The sequence below is a fragment of the Sturnira hondurensis genome, unplaced genomic scaffold, assembly GCF_014824575.4.
Source record: "Sturnira hondurensis isolate 20B ecotype Veracruz unplaced genomic scaffold, ASM1482457v3 Scaffold0004271, whole genome shotgun sequence".
In the NCBI taxonomy this organism is placed as follows: domain Eukaryota; kingdom Metazoa; phylum Chordata; class Mammalia; order Chiroptera; family Phyllostomidae; genus Sturnira; species Sturnira hondurensis.
Window position 1 is genome coordinate 262,323 of NW_028076902.1, and position 27,698 is coordinate 290,020.

Here is a 27,698-nt window from a genome sequence, read left to right on the forward strand (position 1 = left end):
TCACCCCTATCAGCCACCCAATAGCTGACTGGAAAGCAGGACACATTAAACTGAACACAGCTGGAAGGTAGACGGGAAACGCAAAATACATGGATATCCTGTACGTGCAGCTGGGTCACAGAAGGGTTGCCAAAGAGCAACGTGGAGAAGGGGGAAACTCTTAAAAAACACCGTTCATTCACTTTTCATTTTGGGTGGATTATTCCCTATGCTAAGAATAAAACATACTCCTCAATAATAATGAGAGGAGCATGCTCAGGGCCAGCCTGAGGGGTAGGGTTTGGTTTCTGCCCCCTCCTGGCAGGGAATAAAAAGAGGCACACCTTTATACACAAACACCTTACATCTATAAAAGGAGAGTAATAAATTTTATTTAATTAAAATAGATTAAAAACAGCCTGTGTAAAAGAATTAGGATTCTCAATAATTTATATTATTTACATTAGCAAATGTTGGTCCTTAGTAGATACGGTGAGGACTTAAAGGAGAGAAGCCCACAGAGCCCAGCCCCTCCCTGAGGGCAAAGGGTGACAGGTAAACTGAGTGAGTGGCTTTCCTCTCACCACCATCCTTTCACGTTAATATGGCAATTCCATCACTGAGAGCTGGGGAACCGGCGGGAGAGGGGAACCTCTGAAGCCCAGAGCAGCTAAAGCACTGCTACCCTGAAGAGATGCTGGCAGGCCGGGTGGGGGTTCTTTTCCTCCATGGGGGAACTGTGACTCTGCGTCGGCTTACAGAAGCACCTGACGGTCAGCGATTTCTCCTGTCCCTGTTCCCATTCACAATTCATACCCCCTCTGGCTGACACAAAACCATCACCAGATAAAAGATGAAAAATAGAAACAAAAGTCACACATTCTAGTTCCCAGGAAAACGCTGATTACTTAACATTCCCTGTGTATGTCATCAAGAACTTGGTGACTCAACAAAATCTCACATGGGTTGTTTTGTGCACTTGTAAAGTCCCATATGGTGGGGAGTGAGGGGGGTCCGGCTGGCCCTGAGCCACTGTACCTAGAAGAAGGCTCCTTTCCAGGAAGCCGTCAGAGGAGAGTAATAACCCAGCAAGACCCTGTGTGTTCTGCCTTTGCACTGTGACATCCTGCAGGCACTTGTGGCTCCTCAAAACACTGTGGGGAGTGAGTCCCAGGAAGGCAGAAACAGGCCAGCAGTGTGCAGTGGAAAGAGAAGACCTGTCCACAGCAGCTGGCTTCGTGGACTCCTGAGAACTGACACCTGTTGTGGGAAACTTGAGGTTGGCCCTAGCCCCAGAAAAATCCCACTGATCCACTCTCAGAACACCAGGCCCCACGGAGGCAGGCTGCTGAGTGGAGCATGGCAGCAGAGCCACGCTCAGTCAACACTGGCACCACAGAGACCAGGCCGGGAGCCGGAGCCGGAGCAGTGAACAGCAGCAGAACCAGCAGTTGAGGGCTGGAGATGAAGGGACCCCCTGGAGGCTCAGTCCAAAATGTCCGTCTCAAAGGGAACCAGGTGGTAATAGGACAGATTGGTGTCATACGCTGCTGGGTCATCACCATCCTCCACCTCTGAGGTAAACTCACTGCCGTTCTCAAACCTGAAATGGGAAGGACATAGGTGAGGGCTGAGGCTGGCATACTCACCCCAACCTCCACTGAAATGTAGAAAGAACAGAGGGTCGTTGGAATGAGGGCACTTAGGGATTGACTCAAACAGTACGGAGGGCTTTCCATGATGCTCTATGACTGGTGGGGGTGGCCTTTTCAATGTTTGCTGAGCAAGTGTGGAAAGAACCACGGTTACTAATGAGGTGAAATGGACCCTAATGTAAAGACTGTCACAGCTTTAGTTCATACTGCCTTAGAGACTGCTGTCTACATTCTTTACCCAGTAGTTATTAAGCCATTCATTCATTCATTCATTCATTCATGGAGTGATGGTTTTTCTCTGTCTAGGGACTGCTCTGTGTCAAGCTCTGAGGACACAGCAGTGAACAGGGCAGGCAGGGCCTGTCTTTGGGAATAGGAGCTTGCCGTGGGTTGAGCCATGTGGACCACAGCAAATTTGAGAAATGCCACCGTGGTCACAGACTCACCACCTAACAATATCCTTGGGTCAGGTCACACGGGAGGCAAGAGGAACCCAGGGAGGTGCTGGGTGAGGGCACGGAGGTCAGTGGGTGGGTGGGGTTCCCGTGTCTGGGTTAGCTGCCCATCTCACCCAGATGTGGCCCCCAAACTAGAAAGAAAACAGACTCCAAATTTTAAAGGATGAGTAACAGAGAAAGAAGGGCATGAAGCACATGCTCCCCAGGAAGGGGGATGAGATGCTCCTTATGCTTTTCCATCTTCCTCAGCTAAGGATCCAGGGCCCAGTGGACGTGTACAGGCAGCTCCTTCCGCTTGGCTCTCACTGAAAGCAGGAAGAGGCCTTTGGGTGCAGCGCACAGCGTGTTGTGTGTCATTTCCCGCTGCTTGACGGCCTCACTACTAGCAGACTCTTATATGAGCTCAGCTACACCTGAAGAGACCAGGAAGGGCATGAACCGACCAAATGGCACTGTGAGGAGTTTCTGACTTGGCGACACTGGCTGGGGCACTTGCATGGGGGTGCAGAGATGTGGGCTTGCCTCGCATCAAGAGGACACAGTGCAGAATCCCACTAGCTTCAAACACAGGCCCCGAAAGAGGCATGCTTCCTCCAAGTCCAAGCTGATAAAAGTAGGGTACAGAAGTGGCTGCGGGTCTGGGTTTTCCTTTAACTGCACAGTGAGGGGTGTGGAGAGATTCCAGGACAGACTGGAGCCCATCTGGGTCTCCCCGAGTCTTGCCCTGGGAGCACAGGCTGCGGAAAAGGAGGTGGAGCTGTGACAGGAAACACCATGCAGCCCATGGGGCAGCGTGTCTCAGGGTGACAAGGCTGTCTCTCCAGCTTTATTATAGGATGGTACATTTCTTCCCTCAAAACAGCACTGGACTGAAACCAAAAGGAGACTCTTGGATGCAGGAAAAGGCTCAAGCCAGGAAACTGAGAGGGCCACAGTGATGGCCAAGATTCAGCCCTGCCCAGACAGCTTCCTATCCCATGGTTACACCTCCTGCTCTCAGGTCAGATGGACCTGAGGATCGAGAATGAAAGGGGAAGCTGGGATGCTCAGGAAAATGAGGGACCTTGGTCCTCACCAGGCCTGGCAAATGCCTCTGCTCCTAACCTGTGCTAACAGAGTGAGGGTCTCCTCAGCGGTGAATTTCCTGGGAGCCTGGAAACCCCTCCAGCCAACCAGGATGGTCACCAGGTAGAGGATGACTCACATCCCCATGAGACACACCCACTCATCCTCTGACTGCAGGGGGTCTCCGGTCCTGGATGCTAGTACCTGCGCTCTCCAGGGACACGGGGGGAAGACTACTTGGCTCCAGGGCACACTCCTAGCAAGCAGGTCAGACACCACTGAATTCACAGCCTCGGGGCAAAACAGCCACCCCACCCCCCAAGTCCCACCTCACATACTACTGAGGACAGTGGCAGCAGCCAGGTGGAAAAGCCTCTAGTCACTGAAATGTCACCTCTGTGTCCTCCTGACCTTGCAGAATCACCACACATCACCTGCCTGACAGCCCCGTGAAGTGTGAAAACAGACTGCTCCCAAGAGAGAGACAGCAGCAGATCATGAGCTCGACTAGACTGCCCTAGGTCAGGCACCTAGAGAAACACCTGGCAAGCCTGAGGCAGGAAGCCCTTCTAACTGGAGGCAGACATTTTCTCATTAGGCTGTAAGCTTTCCTGGGATCACAAAGGATTTCCTTTGCTTTCTCTCCCTGCCAGCCAGATGTCCTGAGCAGGTGGCCACATATGATGGCCGAGTCAACACCATCCATGCAAAGCTCTGGGCTAGCTGGGAGAATCATGAACTATCCCTGCTTTCTGTGTATTTCTCCTTTGCGAAACTCTTTACAGTTGGACCTAACTTCTGACATTTGGCCTCATGCCAGGGGGCAGGACTCCCAAGGCCTCTTGAGATGGAAAAGGTTACCCAAGGAATGTTGTGGAGCCAGAGCAAGGACCCTGCAGCAACTAGTGATGAGAGAGGGCCACCCCCACCACAAGCCCTCGCCAGACACTCCTCCCATGAAGTTAGAGGACCTCTCCTTTCCAACACTCATTTAGTACACATCAGTCTTGTACCCCAGGGTGCCAGCCCTGCATTATGACCCACAGGCCATGAACTAATATGCTATCCATATACACACACAGCAGGTGCAATGCCCTGTGTGTGCCATGGCAGAGCATGCAAAGGGACAATGGTATTTCAGAGGAAGGCCAACGCCTTGGCCTCGCCAGCCAACCCTCTTACACTAGCGCTTCANCAAGCCCTCGCCAGACACTCCTCCCATGAAGTTAGAGGACCTCTCCTTTCCAACACTCATTTAGTACACATCAGTCTTGTACCCCAGGGTGCCAGCCCTGCATTATGACCCACAGGCCATGAACTAATATGCTATCCATATACACACACAGCAGGTGCAATGCCCTGTGTGTGCCACGGCAGAGCATGCAAAGGGACAATGGTATTTCAGAGGAAGGCCAACCCTCTTACACTAGCGCTTCATGACATCACTGTGAATGGTTCTTGTGCCATCTACCCAAGAGATATGTGAGTAACTAAGAAAGTCGGAGCTGCTGGCTAGACTGCGTTCCATGGGGCTCGGTCACAGAGCCGGGGGCCTGCAGAGGTGACACATGCTGGGGTCACACTTTGTCCTGCAGTCCACTGGCCCAGATGTGTGTCTCGACATGTGGGCCTGCCCTGGCCCATATTTATTTTCAGTTGAGGGGATGAGCGGGGACCTGGGATGCTGAGACATCCCTCCACCCCGGGATGTGCTTCTCATGTGCCTTAGGGAGTCTGCACACCCAGAGTCACTAAGTCTGGCATCCGTGGGCTCCGAAGCCAGGCATCTCATACTCATTACTTGAGGTCTTCTCAACGGACACTGTGAGACCATAATTCAATGGTCCAAATTCAAAGATTAACAGAAGCCAGGAGAGGATAAGTGACTTCCTGACATTCGCACACCAGAAGAGCCCTGGGGTTGGCCTTGACAGCCAACAGAAGCCGAAGTAGGATGTGCCCTCAAGCCCCTGCCCAGTAATTCCCAAAAAGATGGCCGGCATCACAGCAAAGATGAAGGCAGCTGTGCTTTGAGGGGACCCCAGGTGTGGGGCTTCCTACAGCACGAGTGGTCAACATTCTGTTAGAAGAGAACGGAAGGATGGAGAAGTGGTGTTTCTGGCTGTCCCACCTTCACTCAGATATCAGACACATCCTCTCCCCCTTCAGAGCAGGCCTCCTGGGAGTCTAGAGAATTTCTAACCCTGCAATGTGAGGCCCACATGGAGGTGACACTTCTCCCCACCCTAGGAGACCAGGCCTTATGATCAAGGAGGCTTGTGGCCCCTGGACCTACTGAGGGCCCGGCACAGTCCATCCCTGAAGCCTGGCCACTTCTCCTTGACGGCCTATTACAGCCAGCCACCAGGGCAAAGGAATTTGTTCCCACAAGCCTTATGAACCAAGGTCTCACTGCCCTCTAGAAAAGGCAAACTCTTTAAATAAATGTCTAACTACAAGAAGAAGGGCTGCTATTTCTGGCCACACAGAGTTACGGCCCACAGAGCTCTGGATGGCAATGAGCCCCGCCCCTGGTTCGGGCCAGCAGCCCCAGGATCCCACGTGCAAACTACACTCAGTCGGCATACTCACAGATGCTCTGCGGGGTCCACACCCAGGTGCTGCTCTTTTCCGTTTGGTACACTGTGGTCAATAACGATAGTTTCCGTATTGGCTAAACAAAACCCATTTGACCTCATGATTTCTGAAAATGAAAACAGTAAAAGAAACATTCAGGAGGGGTAAGGTTTTGAAGTTCTGGAGTCTGGGGCTTACACCAATCTCTAGACCTCTCCCTCCACCCACTGCCCCATCTCCTCCACACTACAAGAAGGTGCGTTCTAGAGTCCATTCTAGAGTTCTGCCACACAGATTTGGGGGCTGACACCAGGCTTCACAGGAGCCACACTGGCTGAGTTGATCTATGCAAGCCGAGAGGCCCCCTCTCCCCAGGAAGAGGCTCTGGTTGTCTGAGCTCTCTCCCCACACACCCTTCCCCAACCATTGAAAGCTGGAGAGGAAAGAGCACTGGGCTCCCATCTGTCAGTCTGGGTCTGAGTCCAGGCCCATGGCACGCCACCACGGGTGCAGGTTTCTAAGCTCTCACCTGTGTCTGAGGCAGGATAACACCATCACTGACTGCCCTGGGCTGCCCTGACCATTGAAGGAGACAGGCATGCATTATAAACCAAATGGGCAACTTCACTTTTTACTTTACCTAATTCTGTATAAAAATTGACTTTTTTCTTATCAACAAGCACGAAAGTGCGATAATTTAAAGAGGCCACCAAAAAGAAACATCTTCATGTCTATGCTGGCAATGGTGTTAGCACTTTGAGGACATGATTCTGGCTGTCCAGTGCTGGAAGGTGTGGGAATGGGATGTCTGAGGGTGCAGCACCTAAACGGGCACAAGCTAGGAGCTTGGACCCTGCAGCTCAGCCCAGCAACAAGCTCTGTGGTCTTTTTAAAAATATATATGCTATTGATGATGCTATTAATAGTTGTCCCATTCCCCTCCCCTCACTCCCCTCCACCCTGCACAACCCCTCCCACCCACATTCCCCCCACTTTAGTTCATGTACATGTGTCATACTTATAAGTTCTTGGCTTCTACATTTCCCGTACTATTCTTGCCCTCCCTCTGTTTTCTACCTACCATCTATGCTACTTATTCTCTGTACCTTTTCCCCACTTCTCTTCCTCCCACTCCGATTCATAACCTTCCATGTGATCTCCATTTCTGTGGTTCTGTTCCTGTCCTAGTGGTTGGCTTAGTTTGCTTTTGTTTTTCTTTTAGGTGTACTTGTTAATGATTGTGTTTGCTGTCCTTTCACTGTTCATATTTTTCATCTTTTTTATATAAGTCCCTTTAGCATTTCATATAATAAGAGCTTGATGATGATGAACTCCTTGAACTTGACCTTATCTGAGAAGCACTTGATCTGTCCTTCCATTCTAAATGAAAGCTTTGCTGGGTAAAACAATCTTGGATGTAGGTCTTTGGATTTCATGACTTGGAATACTTCTTTCCAGCCCCTTCTTGCCTGTAAGGTCTCTTTTGAGAAATCAGCTGACAGTCTGATGGGGACTCCTTTGTAGGTGACTGTGCCCTTATCTCTTGCTGCTTCTAGGATTCTCTCCTTATCTTTAATCTTGAGTAATGTAATTATGATGTGCCTTGGTGTGTTCCTTCTTCGGTCCAACTTCTTTGGGACTCTCTGAGCTTCCTGGACTTCCTGGAAGTCTATTTCCTTTGCCAGATTGGGGAAGTTCTCCTTTATTATTTGTTCAAATAAGTTTTCCACTTGCTGCTCTTCCTCTTCTCCTTCTAGTACCCCTATAATTTGGAATGTTTAAAGATGTCCTGGATGTTCCTAATCCTCTCTTTCATTTTTTTGAATTGTTTCTTCATTCTTTTCTGGTTGGATGTTTCTTCCTTCTGGTCCAAACCATTGATTTGAGATCCAGTTTCCTTCCTATCACTATTGGTTCCCTGTACATTTTCCTTCATTTCACTTAGCGTAGCCTTCATTTGTTCATCTAATTTGTAAGCAAATTCAACCAATTCTGTGAGCATCCTGATTAGCAGTGTTTTGAACTGTGCATCTGATAGGTTGGCTATCTCTTCATCACTTGGTTGTATTTTTCCTGGAGCTTTGATCTGTTCCTTTGTTTGGGCAATTTTTTTGTTTTGACATGCCTGTTATGTAGTGACGGGGGGAGCCTCAGGTATTCACCTAGGCGGGGTAACCCACGTTGCTGTATGTAGGGAAGGGGTCTGAGAGGGAAGAATGCTGCTTGCTCTGCTCTCTGCTAGATTTCAGTCACTTCCCCCACTTCTTACAAGCAAAATGGGCCCTTCTGGTGCTGATTCCTACATGGGTGGGTTTGTGTACATTCTAGGACCCTGTTGGTCTCTCCAATGAACTCTCCTGTGAGGCTGGGGGTTTCTCCCGCTGCCTCAGCCCCTACAGGTGTTTTCAATCAGTGGTTTGAGGCTTTATTTATCCATGCTGGAGCCCTGGGTTGCGCAGTCCATCCTGCTCCCCAGTTGTTTCTCCCGGTTTATCTGTGTGTGAATATGGGACCACCCAGTCTGCAATCCGCTGCCTTGCTGGGTCTGCCTGCTGCTGCCTTGCCAGCCAGCTACAGCCTTGTGCGCCCCACTCCACAATCTGCTGCCTCACTGGGTCCAACAGCCGCCACCTTGCCAGCCTCGGCCCTCCAGCCACCTCCTTGCCATGAGTCCTCTCTGCCTGGATGCCCATCTCCGCCCCTCCTACCGGTCTGGATGACTGTGTCTTCTTTAACTCCTTGGTTGTCAGACTTCCATACAGTTTGATTTTCTGTCAATTCTGGTTGTTTTTTGTTTATAAGTTGCTGTTGTCCTTCTTTTGGTTGTGCAAGAAGGCACAGTGTGTCTACCTAGGCCTCCATCTTGGCCAGGAGTCCCTGAGCTCTATGATCTTAAATGACTATTTATCAATAAGATTTTCAAAGTAATTCACTGCTAAAATTTCCACTGGGCTTTCTGGAGAAGTGGCAGATCAAGTTTCACTGATTTTCTGCAGCACCAACGTAGTCAGTCCTGCCCTCAGTGACATCCACACAGCATGCCCTTCCCAGCCCTGCCTTCCAGGCGGAGCCCACCAGGGCTCCAGTGTGCTCAAGAATAAACACCCAAAGGCTGCAAGTCCTGAGAAGGAGCACCAAAAACCAACAGAAAGTCAGTGCATGGGACTTCTAGGGTCAATTATATTTCCAGGTGCAAAAAGGTGCAAAAAGATGTTTACCAAAGCCTCAATGATTCTGAAGATGGCTAAACCTTAACAAGAAAGATTCTCTCACCTTTTAATTTTAAATGTATGGGAGCACTAATGTAAGCAATAAAATACACACACACACACACACACACACACACACTTTCTTTAACTGCTTTAAGTCTGACTCAAATCCATCCATCTTGGGGACTATACAAAACCTCAGAGTCACATCAGTACAGCTGGCAGACAGCCCTGGCACCTTTCTCCCATCCCCTTGTCAAGGGGATTTCTGGGGGAGAACCTTACAAGTGAAAATAAATGGCAGTGCTTCAAAACATCGCTAAACGTTATGAAGAGATGCCTTGTATGGGAACTTTCTAATCTTTCTTAAATGTGAAATTTAAAGCTCTAGAAAATGGAGTCTTTACCAGCTCCTGAGAGCAGGTGTGTAGTCAATATTCCTTAGTTGTCTAAGCTAGTCCTTTGTGCAAAGAAATGTGGTTTAATGGCTTGCAAGGCCATCTGGGCCCTTGAGAAAAATCCAGTTCTGCTACTTATCCCTGGGGAGCAGGCTCTTTCTTCCTCAGTTTCTCCATCTATAAAATGGGAACGAGAGTTCCATCTCTAAAGGCATCAGATGCAGATTAAAGAAGATGGGATTTGTAAAGAACCTAGTAAGTGCAGTGCCCAAGGCTTGATAAATTGTAGTTATTACTGCCATTGTTGCTAATGTCTTCATATCTGTTGTGTCATGCAAATAAAAAGAACCAAAACACCCTGACTGGTGTGGCTCAGTGGACTGAGTGCTGCCCTAGCAACCAAAGGGTTGCTGGTTCAATTCCCCGTCAAGGCACATGCCTGGATTGTGGGCCCTATCCCCAGTAAGAGGTGTGTGAGAGGCAATCACACATTGTTGTTTTTCTCCTTCTCTTCCCCCCTTCCTTCCCCTCTCTCTAAAAATAATCTTTTTTTAAAAAGAAGCAAAGCAATGTTATAATTGCAAAAAATGTTATAGCATTTGACTCTATCTTCAAACATACTTAAAATGTAAATTTCTTAGAAATCAGTACCTACAGTAAAAAAAAAAGGAGAGAATTACTAGCCAATTTACTTTAATCACATACATGACTGATTCCTCATTTTCAAGCTACATTCCTGTATTCATATTTCCACATGAAATAGCTCATTTTCAAGCTACATTTCTGCATTCATATTTTTTCATATTAAGTAGAGTCCTGCTTTGCTATTTCTTTTTTTTTCTTTACATTTTGAGCTAATTTTAGAACTACAAAAACATTGTAAAAATAGTGCAGAGTTCTCACTTATCTCTCACCAAGTCCTAATGTTAACATTTTAGGTAACTATGGCACAATTATCAAATGCAGAAAATTAACACTGCNTCCTCATTTTCAAGCTACATTCCTGTATTCATATTTCCACATGAAATAGCTCATTTTCAAGCTACATTTCTGCATTCATATTTTTTCATATTAAGTAGAGTCCTGCTTTGCTATTTCTTTTTTTCTTTACATTTTGAGCTAATTTTAGAACTACAAAAACATTGTAAAAATAGTGCAGAGTTCTCACTTATTTCTCACCAAGTCCTAATGTTAACATTTTAGGTAACTATGGCACAATTATCAAATGCAGAAAATTAACACTGCACAATACTGTTAACTAAACATCTCCCTCACCAGCTTTTTCACTAATATCCCCCCTTTTTTTGTTCCAGACCCCACCTAGGACCCCTTGGTGCATTACGTTGTTGTGCCACAGTATCCTAAGAATTCTGACAGTTCATCAGTCTATTCTCCTCTCTCACGACTGGGACACTTTTGAAGAGGACTTTCCCTCAACTTGTGAGATATTTTGATGAGCTCAACTGACGTGGCGCGTCCTGGGCAGCCATCCTGCAGAAGGACAGAGCATTCTCCCCAGGGCATCGCATCAGGGGTTACGTGATGTCAGCTGGTCTTACCCCTGGGATGTGGGTCTGGATCGCCTGGGTAAGGAGGTGTCTGCCAGTTTCTACAAAGTAAGGTTACCATCTTTCTCTTGGTAGTTAAGAAATATCTTTTGGGGAGATCCATTGAGACTCTGCAACTTCTATTTCTCCTGAAACTTTTGTCCACTAATCTTAGCATCTACCAATGGACCTTTCCTGCAATAATTACTGTTTCAGTGTTTGCCTAGTAGTGATTTTTCTTCTTTTTCAACTGCAGCAATGTTTTCATAGGCTCTATATGCCATCAGTCCTTCAGCTCATTAATTCGTATATATCTTTTATTCCTAGATTTGATAAGCACTTAGATTAACATGGGATGAAGAATGTTTAAGACTGCATTAACCCAAAGCATCACCAGATAGTCCACAGTATTTCCTGACTGTCCTTGCCAAGGACCCAGGATGAGGATCATTTCTCACACCATGAGCGCCTGGCGCCACCTAGTGGAGTCCCTAGCCACTGCAGTCTGAACATTAGGGGGCTGTGTATGCAGAAGTTAGATACTCCCAAGTCAGAGTGTGAAGAGTAGTCCCTGACAGCCAGGGAGGCCAGTACCCATCCCCATGCACTTCCTCCCTAAAAGTCTATGAGAAGAGCAAGAGGAAGTATTAAGATGTCTGTGCTGAGTGGAGGAGGAGGAGTTGAGTGAGTGGCAGCAAGCCAGGGTGTTTTCACAAATGAAGGCAATTTCACAGCATAGGGGTGACGGTGGAGGGGAAGCCACAGCACAAAGCCCAGCCCAGAAGAGGCTGGGGGTCTGCAGTGCAGGATTCTGTGACAAAATCAAAAAGGTAGAGTCAGCCAGACTCTGACATGTCTAGAATGACTAGGAGACTTGGGTTTTATTTGTGAGAGTAAGGTTTTGGGAAAATTAATGAGCCCAGGAATCAAGAGTTCTGTGATGACCACGTCAGGACCTTTCTGGGTCTATACTAGGGAAAGGGTGAGGCTGACAGAGACATGTGGATGTTCTCAGGGGGTGCCAGGTCTGAGGCTCAGGGCCTGGGGATCCCCAAATTCAGCAACACCTGAAACATGGGACCCAGGCCGAAGGGCACAGGTTGCCCGTGTACATACTAGTTCTTCAAAGGGATGTCAGTGTTACTGCAAATACCAGTTTCACTGAAAAGTGTTTTTGAATTTACCACAGTTCATTGTCTTAGTATACCGATTACTTCATGCAATGAGTAATGAGAGTGCATCTTCCATCCGCGGGAGCACCCTCTCACACCTGCACACCCACGTGCTAACTTGTCGGGAAGACTTGCTCAGAAAGAGGGCTGGCTAGTCCAGGAGCAAAGAAGTGAGGGCTGGGTAGCTTCAAAGGGGCAATCCCCAGACTTGGTGCCCAATAGACTCGGACAGAGGAAGAGGAGGAAACCCCTTGCAGTCAGAGCCTCTTAGCTCTGGAACCCTTGAGAGGTACACCCCCAGCCTGCCACCTCGTGCACAGATTCCTTGGACAGGCCCCCCAGCTTGAGGCTTTGGGGGATATTTCAAACTCCATTGTTAGGCAGCTCCATCCGCTACAGAGTGTTCTGTGCAGAGCCTAAACACAGTGGTTACTTCCGCCCACTGCTATGTCCCCTGGGCAAACCATGCTGCCCCAGATGACCGGGGTTCCTGGATGGCACACGGAGGTCACCACCCCTGCCTTCCTGGACCCCGACACTGTGTCCCTAGTCATGTATGCAAGGCCTCACTGAGGCTCATGTATGGTACAAGCTAAAACTGCTATCTTCAGTCCTCACACAAAGACACGGAGAATAGCTCAGCACGGAACTCCACAGCTATCCCTGTTAAACTTCTTCTCAGCACGCTCAGGTCTGTAGGGTAAACGTAGCTGTGCATTTACCCACGTCACCAGTGAGACAGGACGCTAAGGCAGAGGACCGGGAATGTTCCAGGAGTTGCACTCCAGGAACCCTTGATTGGGTCGCCTAAGCAGACGCACTCCGAACAGCCCCAGCCTGCCCTCCTCACACTCCGGGGGCCAACCTGAAGCCACAGTCTGGCTCCTGCCACCCCCACGGGCCCTGAAAAAATTGTGCTGCCCTATGCTCTCCTGTTTGCTCAAAACAGAAAGAAAGCAAGCAAAACAGAGATACCAGTGCCAGGACTCTTCCACTGGGTACTGAGGAGAGACAGAAGCTTGCCCCCGCTCCTGGTGACAGCATGCAAAACCCCAAAGAGCTGATAACTGGGGTCCTGGAGCCTTCGCTGAGACCACAAGACTAGAGTCCACAGACACCCACTAGGATAAACAACTGTTTTCACTCCACTACAAAGAAGGGTCCAGACACTCATGGTGCCAGCTAAGGAGGGCTCCTGAGCTTCCTTGCTCTTCCAAGAAAACACAGGACGCTACCATAGGTAGATATCAAAAGTAGCAAAGATGCAAAGCCAGGCTTAAAACCCATCCTGCTCACACACAGTCATATCTAGAAATGCCTTTTCCAGTCTGGGTTCCCAGAATTGCCTAACCTGTCCACCTCACCCAGCACACAAGTAGGACTCTCCTTCCTGCTGTGGCATTGAGCTCAAAAGGACACTCTTCCACGACATCATCCCACCTTGTCCTCCTCTTCCTCCCCATCACCATGACCACCAATTTCTTCTCAGGATCCAGCTCTGGGCTCTTCTCCACTCTCATATGCTGACTCTTCCTCAGGCAACTCCATTCCGAGTCCTGCCTCCATTCCTGCTCTTCTCTCCTTCCTCCTCCATTCACTGATGGAATGCAGGACGAAGAATCCCTCCTCTCTCCTTCCTACAGATCAAGATATCCCATAGGCTCTCATGTTTAGCTGAGCTGCATTTCCTCCTACAACTGACTGCCTTCCCTTCCTCTCTACCTGGCAAACTCCTCCAAGGCAGCTCTCAAATGCTACCTCTTAATCCAAAACAAGCTGACTGCCTACTGCCTGGGGAAGCCCAGTATCTGAGACCCCCCAGGATAGAGCTCTTTTCCCTACAGAATGCCCCTCAGCAGCCTTCACCAAAACAGTGCTGCAAAAAAATAACAGTGTTCTAGTGACCTGTGCTACCCAGACCTTAGAAAACTACCAAAAGGGTGAAGTTGAGGCTTTCCCTTCCCTTCTACCCGACCTCGTACATGACCTGGCCAGCCGTGACAATTTGCTCTTACTGCTGCTAACCTTGCCTCTTTAGTTAATTTTTTAGTTAATTTATCAATGCTAATGATACTTAAACTGTGTGCCCCCCTTTGGCTATGGCCGCTGTAAAACTAAGAGCAAATTCAATGCTACATTATTTGAACCATCTTACTTAAGCAGGCTAGATGACCAATTCCAGAAGTTTGCTTCAAAAATGCCTTGGTAATGTTTTCATCACTGCACTACTTCTTAGGTCAGTTCCAGTTTATACACCAAGCACCTCCCTTAGGAAGTAGGAAGAGTGTGAACTCCAGGTCAGGGAGCACACTGTTTCACAAAGGCCGGGTCACAGCTGCCCACTGCTGCCACCAGCATCCTGTCAGATGCCTTTCCGGGGTCCAGGTGTGGGAGGCGTGCCCCACCACACAGGCCACGCCCGGAAAACACTTCCAGAAAGCCACAACAGCATTTCCCCAGGCCTTCCCTGTAGCTCTTACCTGATATTTTCACTGGACTTTGAAAGCTGGGTTGAATTTTATGTATATTGTCATTTTTTAACACCTGATCCAGAGGAGATCTTTCAAAGAAGGTGAGCACAACTTCTGACCTAGAATACTGGGCAGAAATAGGTTAATCACTAAAAATTAATCCTCTGCAAGGTGGCCCAGCCCGACGCTAATGCTGCTGAGTTGTTCAGATAGCCCACAGGACTGACCACACGGAGGAGGCGGCAGTCACTGGACTTTTCACTTCCTCGTGGCTCCTCGTGGTGGGCCCCAGGGCCAGGTAGCACCGGGCAATGGAAACAACGGCTGGTTCCCTCAGCTCTCCACACAGGCCCCAGTCACACTGTATCTCCCTCCCCTTTGTAAAAAACGATGAGCATGAGTGTGGCCTCTCCCCAGAGGAGACAAAAGCTTACAAGAGTTAGGTGGTCTGCCTGACTCCAGTCCGGGGGCCTCACTCTAGTCCAGGTTCTTCATCGCCGCCTCATGCAAAGCCCGCAAACTTCACTTAAGGCTACCTGCCGCTGTTGATGCTAACACCCCCTTGGGCTCCCACACTCCCTCTTCTCAAATATACCCAGCCAAAACCCGTGGGCTTCTGCACAGAGGCAAGAAAGCAAAGCCACCGTAGTGGAGGGGCCACATCCCCTCCTACTCAACACCCCCTTGGCCCATCTCCCACTTTCCCAGGGAGAAAAACAATAAAGCCACTGGAGCTTATAGGAGTCTCTCTTTCCCCTGGTTATATCCACCCATCTCCCTACAGCCAGATACTTCAGGAAGGGGCACGCAGCCTAGGAAGCAAGCAGGCCAGGTGTTTGAGAGCTGGCCGATGTGCCCACCTCCCGCCCAGCACGGACCTGCTGCACTTACTTTACACGGCATGCTTATGATGGCCTTCAGCAACTTCTCCACCTCATTGAGCCTGGTCTCGATATCGTGGGCATCCTTTATGGCAACCAGTCCTACAATTGAGACAAACACGCCTAAAATCAGAAAAACAGACCAGGAAATGTGCTCCTAAATTAAATACAGACAACAGGCATCCCCTGATGAGGATGCTACCCCGGTATTACTGTGCGTGGAAGGCCTCTGGGTGTATCTGCTCAGCCTCATTCGTGTATATACAGCCACCCCGAAAGCCCTGTTCTAAACCTCAGGCTAAGTTTCAGAGACTAGTGAACGATGTATGTGTGCGGGTGACACTGCCCGCCTGAAAGGAGAAGTCCGGCAGGCCGGGGACGGTAAAGGAGTGGGGTAGGCAGGAACAAGCCACAGACCAACCATCCAAGACCCCTCTGAGCAGGACAGCCTGGGCCAGCCCCATAAATCGCCTGGACTCTGCCAGAGCTCAGCCTGGGACCACTCAGCGGCCACCAGTGCGGTGGCTGCAGCCAGAGGAGCTTGTCCAGGACACACCCACTCCCAAGGACACTGTGGAAGAAGGGACTCGCTCTGCTGGCCACAGGCCCATCTAATTAGAGCCCATATTTAGACAAGTCATTTAAATGCTGGGTTTGGAAGGAAAAAAATCAGATGTCTACCCAGAGGAAGCCAGCAGGGCATGACTCACAGCACTTTCCAGGAACCCGAGTCTTTACCCTCATTACAGTTACCGAAGTCCTGCGTGGCTGTCAGAAAGGGTGGCACACTGTTCTCGAGATGCTGTGGCTGCAGCACGGGGTTGAGGGCATGTTCCCGACTCCCCGTGAGCCGTGAGGAACACAAACCTTCCCGTCACTGGTCTGCCCATCGGCTTCCTTTCCTAAGGAAACCTGCCTCTTTCGCGTACTTCCTTTGATCTGGGACAACCACCCATGTGAGCCCTGACCAAACCACACAGGTGGAAATCTCAGAATTGCTGTCACTTACTGAATCAGAGCCCTTTAGAAGAAGTTCTGGTTTATTGTTTTTAATAGAAGAAAGGGTTGTTTGCTTTTTAGGCAACTCACTGACTGAGTCTACACAAGTAATAAAGTTAATTTCCTAAACCACATACTGAAATTAAGAGGCCCACAATATATGGTCCCTGGAAACCAGAAGCAACCCCAGACATAGGGTGAGGGCATTTCTGATAACCCGGGCTACCCTAGGGGATCCTTCACAACGCCAGCTCCGATCAAGGCCAGGAATCACTCTCTCGACTTCCTAAAGCCAGGCCACCCTGGGTTCAGATGTCCCTGCTTGACCCACCCACACTCTTCAGCCACAGGGGCCCAGGGGGCCAGCTGGCAGATGTCCAGGGAGCAGAGGTCCCAGGGGTGGGAGGGTGGGTCACAGCTCGACCACTGGGAAGCTTCAGGCCTCAATCCAAACAGCCGTGCACACACCCCAGCACGATGCCCTGCTGTGGCCAGAGAAAAGGACTGGGCCATCTAGCACCCCTCCTCCCCAGGTTGCCTGATTCCACCACACCACCCTGCACGCTGAGGGAGACAGGGAGAAGGAAGAAAATGCCAGATTCTCAGGACGCTTGCTCTCCAGGCCCTGAATTCCTCAGAACAGAATTTCAAATACACACACACAGACACACACACACACGTGCACACACGCTTTGCACCAATTGAGCTTTGATCTTCTGCTTGCTACAGAGAAGTGCACAGAGGGAAAGAGGGCCAAAGTCCTCTACAAAGTTGTTTTTAAACAGGACAGTTATGTAAATCATCCCCACAAAGTGCTTCATTATTCTCAGATGAGCCAAACTCTTACTGCACTTCAACTTCTACTACAGCTGGACCACCCGTCTCAAGTCCCTCACGTGTAGTACGGCACGTGTTCTTGTTCTGTAGCTACCCCTGTGGGGAGATCGGCCCCTTGTCTGGTGCGTGCACACGGCATATTTACATCCATCTTCTATGCTGTAAAGCGTAACTTAACAATCTCACATCAATACAGAGGTTTACAATTCTTGTATCTTTGCTTGAACAGTATAATTTTGACACCTTTAATTAACATTCAACCTATGCTAGGTTAAGCGTAAGATTCTGCCAGATAAATACATTCTGCTTTATTCTGATCTTCTTTGGCCAGATTTAGTGAATAAAACACAGGGCACCTATTTAAATATGAATTGCTCATAAAAATGAATAATGCAATAGTTTGGATAGACATCTACTAAAAAATTATTCATTGTTTATTTGAAGTTCAACCTTAACTGTATTTTATCTGGCAACCCTATCTTCTTGGTGACCCACTGTCCAGAATGAACTGGTGAAAGGCAAGGAGTACATGGTCAGGCCCCTGGAGACAGTATCAGTGCTTTAACTCCGTGCACAGGCCCTCCCTGATCTGACCCCAGACCACCTTAGGGGTCCTGTGCCCCACGTGTCCCCCACACCCTCACACCACCCCCAAAGAACAGGCCTATGCTACCCAAACACAACGCCTCCCCACCTGCAGCACTGCCTGGTGCTAGGAGAACAGTTCCTGCCAACCTTCCCCACTTCCAGGCTCATGAATGAGAAAATCTCACCAGTCTCTTACAAGATGGGCACATGCCCTCTGCTCTGTAAAGCCTTCCCCACATCAGAGGCTGGCGACTTGGTCTACCTCTGTGCTCCCAGGGAACTCTCTTCTGACCTCTGCAGAGTTCACCACTCTGCACTGTACCTGCTTCTTCACCTATGGGTCCCCCCAAGTCCCTCGTGAGAACCTGAGGGCAGGTAGGAGATGCCTTTGGTTCATCTCACTTTTATCAGCAATCAGCTCAGAGTTGGACACATGCAGGGGATTCAATGTTTGCTGGCTGGCTGCTGACTGAATAAAGTTGCTTAAGAGAACACAGAAGTCAAGTATTATCTCCCGGTGTGTGCTCCTTCCTGCTTGCAAGGTAGTAACATAGCTCACACTTATCCACATCACATTCAGCCGGACTCCAGCCAGAACCAACCAGCCAGCAGGTCCCAGGTCCGTGGTCTCACAAGACAGCAGCCCGAGGAGGGCAAGATGGCACTAAGTGAACACAGTCACCGGCCACCCTGGTTTGATCTTGTATGTGGCAGCCTGCAGAACCACACTGCTTCCTTTCACCTGTCCTTCTGTTTCCGAAGGAAGCCAAATGGCCCTCCTTGGGAACAGAAACACGCTTCAAAACAAAGGAAGCTGAGGCAGTATAAACGGGGAGAGGAAGTCACTGGACTCCCTCTCTGCAAGAACACAAATGACAGTTGGTCATTTTTTAAAATCCTGGGCTTTTGGTTGGAGCACTGATTTTTATCCTTTACTGCCCTGTCCTGGCTTCCCAAGTGACAGTCAAGCTGGAGATGTAGACTGGTTTTCTGAAGGTGCTGCCCCCTTTCTCCAAGGAGTCCCGCCCACATGACTGACAGGGGCCCTGGACTCTCCCCTGGAGGGGCCTCAGCTGATGGAGACGATTCATGAAGTGATGGATTCAACTGAACTCACTGGAACCCACCTAACAGCAGCAGGCCAGGGGCGAGGGACGCTACACCGGCATCACCACCACAGCCAGGACAGCGTCACTGAGAGGCAGGGACCAGGGACCGCAGGGCTGCCCCGCAGAGGCTGCCTTGCCCCAGCACAGCCCCCAACCCAGACAGGGGCCATGAAGGACTCCCCACTTCTCTAGCAGCTTCTAACAGCCTCACCCTCTTAAAACTCCAACACACCCTGGCCAGGGGGCTCAACTGGTTAGAGCGTCACCAGGTGAACCAAAAGGCTGCAGGCTGGATCCCGGGACAGGGACAAGCAAGCGGCAATCAATGGATGTTTCTCCCCTAGCCTCGCCCCCACACCTTCCCCTCTCTCTAGAACCAATACGCATGTCCTATGGTGAGGATTAAGAAAACAAAAACACCTCCAACATCCACTCTCCCTCCCTCTGGGCCCTGAAAATCACCCTACTTCGATTGTTTTAAGTGTTTCCTGTCAAATGGTGGGTATGTTAAATGTGTGAGGAAATATTTTTTTTAAATATAAACAAACGCCAAACTGCTCTCTGGAACCACGGTTTAGAAACAATATGTATCTTCACTTTTAAATTCCTAATTGTTCCCTACTCACGGGGGTTCCTTCCTTCAGGTTCCTCAACGTCACAGCTGGGGAAACCATAGAGACTTGCTGGTGATACCCCAAAACCATGACAAATTCTAAAATGACAGAGCACTGCGAGGTGAGGCTGTGAGCACAACCCACAGGTGGGATACTGCATCATTTTTCAGGGACCGATGACAGAAACTGAGTCCCTGAGGTACTGCTGCCCCAGACAAACTGATTATACGTATGGGAGTGGGTTGCTTTCTAGCTGAGCTACCAGTCCTCGGTGACCCGAAAGCTTTGATTTTTTAGCCGCTGACACAGCTTTTTCAAATACCAATTGTTTACAATAAAAGTTTTAAACCTTATTTTAAAATATGTGCTTAAGCCTAGCTGGTGTGGCTCAGTGGACTGAGTACCAGCCTATGAACCAAAGGGTCAACTGTTGAATTCCCAGTCAGGGCACATGCCTGGGTTTCGGACCAGGTTCCCCAATGTGGGACGTGCAAGAGGCAACCACACATTGATGTTTCTCTCCCTCTTTTTCCTTCCCATCCCACCTGTCTAAAAGTAAATAAATGTTTTTTTTTAATGTACTTAAACACAATAATTTAGGATTATCTAAAATTTTGGGTTTTACACTCCAAACATTAGGGATAAAATGAGAATTTTATGGGGATCTTGCCTGACTCAGTTTTACTATCCGAGATCATAATAATAAACGCTGCAGGCAGCAAATTTGTTGCGAATTTGCAGTTGAACAGAAAAACTGGAACACCACTTGGTGAGGAGGCTGCCACTGCAGAACTGGCCAGCAGGGGGTGATAGCACTCTGTGAAAGCCATGAGATTTAATCCAGTGAGGAGGGTAGGAAGGGACCATCCACTATCAGCCACATCAAAATTCTTCTATTAGGAAGTTGACTCAGTAGATTTCACAGCCCCCAGATATTTTTCTGATTTCTGATAAAAACATAATCATTAATATAACCTCAATGTTTAAGATTTCACTCTACACAATTTGTGATGTGAAAATTTTATCCAGACTTAGCCCCAATTAAAAATTTGAAACCAAAAGATCGATAACACAATTATACATCCATTTCAGTGTGCCCATTTCACATTCATTTGAGGACTAAAATCAGCCCACAGCACCCAGGGTAGGGTGCCTTTTCCCTCTAAACTAGCGTAGCCTTGGAAATGGAGAACACAGATGTGCTTCTATCAGTTTCTCAATTAGCTACTTTATGCAAACACATACACCTGATTTATTCTGGGAGGAACTGGAACTGAACATGCTGACTTCAGCACAAAAACCTATCAGTGACAGCAAACATAAATAAATCAGTTTCCTAATCTTAGAAACCTGGTCCGAGGTCCCATTTTTTCAGGAAGTGGAGGCACTGAACACCTCAGGGAACTGTCCCCAGGCTTCCTCCGAGGGCAGACTTGGGAGACCCGAACCTAACCTGGGTACCTCTGCTGCTGTGATTCTGGGAGAAAAGACGGGAGGCTTCTTGGCTTAGTTGGGGAGGAAGACGGTCCTTTCCAAGTCAAATGAAGAAGTGTCCATTACCCAAAGAACAGAAGTCTCTTAAGAGGAGACCCTCACAACAGAGCCCTAGGACAATTTTCCATGAACTTTCAAGTGAACTTTCAAGTCAGGTCAGGTAATAAATTACATTTACAGATTTCCTTTTCCATGTCACATATGTGTCCATCAACACACTGTACGGAGAAGCAGATCGTGTGGAAGAGACAAGGGACACGGGGTCTTCTTGAGAGCTTACGGGATGCACTCATATATTCTTTACAGGCTGAGCATAATACAAATGTTAGGGGAAAATACTTTAGATTTTCTAGGAGAACTTTCTAGGCTTACTTCCTAAGTGTACCTGCTCTTTAAATAGGTAACATTCAAGAATCGGAGACTAAGAAATGACGAGCTTGAGGACATAAAGAGTAGCCGTATGCCTCGCACACTTAAGCATCCCTGGAACCTGCGGCCACTGCACTCGACCTCTACCCCTCACGCTCCCACCTGCTACGCACAGGTGGTGCCCAGCTGGTTCACCCTCCGCTGCCGGGCCGCCCTTGCTCAGTGATGCTCGCACCTGACCGTGGGAGTTGGGAATGCGGCTCCAGGTTAAGTTCTCTGCACCTTTCCAAGAATGAGAAGCAGGGGCAGAGACAGAGGCAGGAGGAGACAGAAGAGGTAGAGACAAAAATAACACTTTCTCAGGACCCAGGAAGGGGGTGAGATGAGACAGTCTGCCTTCCTCTGCTCCTTGCAATAGCTACGGGATGCTCCCCCGTGTGAATGTTATTTTATCATGTGAGGAAATGTGTTTGACTTAGAAGTGCTGATCTGTACTGTGTGTCCCCCTTAAGCCTCCCTTCTCCAGGCCTCTTCATTATCCTCCCACTATAAGCAGAACTCCCTCACTAAACATGTTTAAGAAGCCACTCACTGAGCCAGTCTGCCTTAAAATATCAAAGGTGTTTAGGGAATACCACCCTAAACCATCCAGGATCTCACAGCAGGAAGCACCGATCATTCACTCACCCCAAAGTACTGCCTGCCCTCCTGCTTTTTGCCAGGCAACTTAACTTAGCAAGTGTGGGAGCTGACGTGGCCAACAAGCCGGGCAAGGGCCTTGCCTCCCCAGTGCTTTCATGCTAGCCAGGAGGAGGGATATGAGGTGAACACTGGCCACAGGGAGTGGGGTGTCCCCTGGGAGGCCAGGAAGACTCAGAGTAAGGAAGCCACCCTCTCAGGTTAAGAGGTGTGAAGGAAGGAGCTGAGGAAGGGAAAGGAGAAGAGGCTGTGGGATCTGGAAGTGCAAACGCCCTGAGGAGGCCTGGGTGGCTAGGGCAGGGGTAGGGAGGCTGAGACCAGCAAGACACCACATGACAGGGTTTGCCCGTGGTAACAAAGGGCAGCCATGGCCTCTCACGCAGGCTCTGGCCACCAGAACACTGTCCACCCGGCAAGTCTGTTTCTGGTGGTAATACACACACCAGCCCCCAGTTTTCCACAGTAATCTGCCCCTCACAAAACTACCCCCTGGAGCACAGTCCCTGGGTCTGACCCACAAGAAGCACCAAATTCTAGTCTCTGCCCCAGTAAAGCCACAGGCCTGGTCTGTAGGGGCCCCGCTAAGATGATGGAGGGGAACCCTTTGTGGGCACTCTCTTCAGCCTGGGCAGGGGCTACCACCATCCCTGCCTCCCCAGGACAGGAGGATGGAGGGCCACACCTGGCGAGGGCACTGCCAGGAGCAGTGCTCTGGCACCTGCTCTCCCTGCTGTTGACTGTCTCCGATGCAAAAACATCTTCCACCTTTTAACAAAGTGTTTTTAAAAAGAGACAGCAGAGAAATGGGAGGCCTAGCCTTCTTTCAAAAAGGGAAGGGGAGCTGTGTCCCTTTGGCCCATCCTGAGGGCAGCCAGGATGCTACAGTGGGTTCAGGGTGCTGCCTGATCCAGAGGCGGAACCAAGTTTCCCCTTTGAAATTTGGTGGGAAGCACCACAACCGAAAGCACCAGCTACTGAACCACCTACTTGTGTTCCTGGCCGGCTCCTCCTCTAGCTGAAAGGCTAGCTCCGGTCACCTGGTGCCCACAGCACAAGGAGATCTGATGGGATGAGATTCCTGGACCCTGAACCCAACTCAGGCATGTGGCCACTTACAAAGAAAGGAATGGAAATCAGAACGAAGTCTGGGTGGCAGCAGGGTGCAGGTCTGGGAAAGATGAAACAGGAGGAGAAGAAAGAACAGGCTCCAAGGAGGCGGGCAGTCCCAGCACCGGATTGGGGTGGCAGAGCAAGCTGGGGGCCTGGGAGAGCACTACACATGAAGAGATTCAGAACTGGCCTGTGATTCAGAAACGATGCCTCAAATCCCCCTGAGAAGTGAAAACTGTCCATTAGGAAGGGCAGGATACCCTGAGGTGAAGCTATGCCTGGGGTGGGGGTTGTATCACAGGTGAGGGGCTGGCTCACCCAAGCACCCACCAGGCTGGGCAGAGATGGCCTTTGTGGACCTGACCTGCTGTCCAGACCCATGTGGACTGTGCACTTTCTTCAGCCACACAGCAGGTCAACTCAGTGACTCTGCAGTTGGTCCCCTCCACCCACCCACCGCCACCCCGCCATCAGATGGTGTTTCCTAGCTGGTTCTGGGATAGCACAGAGCTCCTCTCCTCTCTGCCCACATGAGAATAAGGGGCCAGGCTCAGGCCCTGGGAGCAGAACACACAGCTCCCTCCACTGTCAGGGTTGTTTGAGGCTGGTGGGTGTGTCTGTGTCCACACCTTCCTGATGATACCCTGGATGCCAGTTCCGGCACCCCTTGGGTCTCAAATCTAATAATAGACAGTCTACAATGCGCAGGTAGATTAATATATTCAGTGATAAAGGTGAACACAGATGTGCACTAGTACCACACAGGTTCTCAATGAGGGGCCTTATCTGGAGAAAATGCTGAAATGCGGCACTCAAAGCCAGGCCCTTCACCAGCTCCTCCTGCGGGCTTCCTGTCTCAGTGAATGGCAACTCCACTTCTCCAGCTGAAAGCTTTGCTCTTGGCCCAACACTCCCTTCCACCCCACATTCGGTCTCTCAGTAAATGCTGTGCATCTCCCTTCAGACACGTGTATCAGTGCTTGACCACTTCTCACACCTGCTCTGTGACACCTGGCACAGTGTCCCCGAAACTCTTGCTGGGCTTCCTTCTGGAGTCTTCCCCAGCACGACAGCTGGAGTGCGGTGACAGATCAAGCCACTCCTCTGCTCCAAGCCCTAGAGTCCAAATCTGAGTGCGATTTGCCCACTCTGTGCCTCCCTAATCAACTCCTACTACACTCTCCACTCCGGCCACAATGGCCTCCTCACCACTCAGAGTCACCAGGCAACTGCAGACCTCAGGTCCTTTGTACTCGCTCTTGCCTCTGTCTGGAATGCTTTCTTCCCCAGGCAGCGATGTGGTCTGGCTCGCTCCCTTCCTTCAGGTCTCCAAAGATCACTTCCTTTGGGACCTTCCAGACCACTCTACCCTCAATGCTCCCACTACGGGTAGTTCCTTTCCTTGCTTACTTTATTTTTCCTGAACATTTATCACTATCTAACATACTTTTTACTTATTTTGCTTGTTACTAGATTTCTCCCAACCCCATAAGAATCATGAGGGCAGGGAGTGAGTGTGTGTGTGTGTGTGTGTGTGTCTGTTGTTCACTATTGTGTCCCTAGCACCTAGGATGACACCTGGCACATGGAAATGAGGTGGACTCTTTTTTTACATTATTGTGATGCGTTTCACTTTAAAAATCACTTATCTGGACTTAAAAAGATCTGACAAAGGAGAAGGACTTTGCTTAGGATTATACAGTAAAACTTAGGTGGTGCTTGGTGAACGAGCAACTTGCAGAGAATCAAGGACTAAATGGAGAATTAAGGTCACCTGTACCCTGGTCCCAAGGAGTGTTGAGCCAGCTCCTACAGGAATCCAACCAGTTCTCTCTTGGGCTGTTATAAAGTCCTTTAGCCCTGGCTGGGTTGCTCAGTTAGTTGGATGGTCATCCCTGTACACCAAAAGATCACAAGTTCAATCCACAGTAAGGGTACCTACCTAGGTTGTAGGTTCGATCCCAGGTTGAGTGTGTATGAGAGGCAACCAATCAATGTTTCTCACATCCATGTCTCTCTCCCTTTTTCTCTCAAAGAGCAATGTAAACATGTTCTCCAGAAAAGATTTTTAAAAATTAAAAGAGCAAAAACCAAATAGCAAATCCAAGGAAAACTGCTGCCATGTTTAAAATAACACTGAACTATCTCTAGAATGGCTATAAATGTGAGAATCCGGACAGCAGAGAAAACTGAACAGCGAGCTGTCTCACTCAGGGCCTCCAAACTTGCTGGCTCTGGGAGCCTTCCAAAAACGATGTGTCTGCCAGAGGATGTGTCATGGGAGCTGAGCTAATGGTCCGTGTAATTCACACTCTGGGGTGGGGGGCCATCACCAGGGGTAAGCAGAGGTTATCTTAAGGCGTCGGGCTGACCAGCAGCTAAGGAGACTTCTCCAAGGCCACGCTCAGCTTCAGTAAATGCCTCCAAAGTGACATCAGGTCTCCCCTTAGAGGACGGCAGAAAGGAAGGCTCCTGGGTGTCACCCAGATGCAGGTGGTCACCCAGTGTGGGTAAAAGATGCGGCTGCTCAGAAGCCCTACAGACTTTTCTGGCCCTTTATTCCGCCCTCTGCAATCCTTCCCGTATCAACTGGAGTCTCTTCGGCCCTTCCTCCCCTCTTTCAACCTCCTCTGCCTGGCTTCCAAAAGGCAGCCTGTGGGATGGGCGTCAGCCAGGCAGTAGGAAATGGGAAGCCACAGCAGTTTTCTGAAAGCTCGAGTCCCCAAGAGCCAAGACCAGTCACAAGGCGAGGGAGGAGGCCCTTGCAGTTAACCAAATCCGAATGTGGACCCACCCTCGGGGTGGGGACCCGAGCTTTCCTCTGCAGCTGCCCGTAGAGCTGCCCCTCCCAAGCAGTGACAGAAGGCTGCGTGGCAATTCGCACTCAAGCTCCTCTGTCAGCGAAAACGTCGAGGCGCAGCCCCTCCCAAAGGACGACTCAGAGGGGCAGCTGCCAGACACGACGCGACCCCCAGCTAGCCACTGTCCTTAACTCTTCCCAAACGTTTCCCCAGCCCCCTCCGGCCGCCGTCAGGACGCCGCAGGGGTCGAATCCCGTCCTTCTGAAAGTGCGGAGGGAGGCGATTACTAGTCCGGAGCAGGGCGCTTAGACTGAGAAGAGTGCGGGCCACCCCTACACTGGCCGCCGCACTGGTGCTAGTCAATGACTCGTCCTAAGTGACTGTCAGAGCACATGCCCTGGGGACCTCGGCCGGGAAAGCCTCGGGGTTCCATGGGCTGGCTCCTTATCCTCTTACCACTGAAGCCCTGGACGCCCTTCAACTGGGAGCGGAGGGTCCAAGTGTCCCCTACCCCGTGCCGGGGATCAAGGGGAGAGCCGCAATCTCGGTTTAAGTAACTCCCCTTTTGCCTTCCCCTCTCCGTTTCATGCACTTTAAAACAATCTAGCAACCGAGTCTCTCCCTAGGACCCCATCCGAGGCGTACCCGGCCCCACCCCGGAACCCGCGGCCCCCGCACCTTGGCGCAGCGGCGCGCGCGCCAGCTCCGGCCGGTCCTCCGGGAAGGCGTCCCGGAGCCGCTGCCACAAGCGGCCCAGGTCGGCGAAGCTGCGGTGCAGGTAGAGCACGCTTCGGTCCGACCACTCCGTGCGAATCTCGAAGAACTCCTCCTCGTCGCCGCGCCGACTGACGATGAGCCTGCGAATGCCGTTCACCCAGCAGCCGCGCACGAACATGTTCACGAGCGAGGTGCCCTCAAACACCGCCGAGGCCATAACGCGGGCCACGCATGCCCCGGCCGCCGGGGCGCCCTCGGCCCCTGCTGCCCGCCAGCAGGGGGCGCGTCCGGGCCGGTGTGTGCCAGCAGTCGGCAGGGGTCTGTCCGGGATCCGGGTCCGTCGGAAGTCGGTCTCAGGGCCGCCCCGGCCCGGCGCTCAAGACCCAGACGGCGCGGCTGGAGTCGCTCGGGGCGGGGGAGCGGCAGCTTTATAAGGCTGCGGGCGGCGCGGTCGTCGACGTCGGGGCCGCGGCAGGTCCGCTTTCCTCCGCCTCCGGGTGAGAGGGCGTGCCGCGGGACTCCCGGGGAGGAGGCGGCCGGGCCCGCGGCCACAGTCCCGCGCCGCCTACGCCGGAGCCCGCACGGTTGGGGCCGCGTGTGCCCCGGCGGGCGGGATCGGGGCCGAAACCAGAGCGCTGGGCCCCGCCTCTGCGCCCCAGGCCCAGACCCGGACCGCCCCCTCCGCTTCCTCCCCCCCAAGGCCAGTGACTGGACGGGAAACAGGGAAGGGAGGGCTTGGCGGGCCGACGCTCCAGGGTTCCCGGAGACTTTTTTTCTTGCCTCTTCTGGGTCCTCGGGCGCGCTCTGGGCCGGGGTCAGCGCGCCTCACCTCGCCCAGGTCAAGGCTGGGGCTTCACTGTGGTCGGGCAGGGGCCGAAGTCTGGGTGGGGCGCACGAGGAGGCTTTGGGGCACACTCCGAACTCGCGACTAGATTTGACTCGATTTGCC

General features: G+C 50.6%; 1 protein-coding gene across 1 annotated transcript; it reads right to left on the reverse strand.

Moving 5' to 3' along the window:
* Window positions 1-351: 351 nt before the first annotated feature.
* PXDC1 (PX domain containing 1) lies at window positions 352-27,425 on the reverse strand. The gene is made up of 5 exons (XM_037045333.1): window positions 26,711-27,425; window positions 15,423-15,514; window positions 14,541-14,658; window positions 5,750-5,861; window positions 352-1,582 (listed from the first exon to the last, which is right to left on the reverse strand). Exons 1-5 carry the CDS (start codon window positions 26,964-26,966, stop codon window positions 1,465-1,467), a joined length of 696 nt encoding a protein of 231 aa, XP_036901228.1. The 5' UTR covers window positions 26,967-27,425; the 3' UTR covers window positions 352-1,464.
* Between the last annotated feature and the right edge of the window lie 273 nt (window positions 27,426-27,698).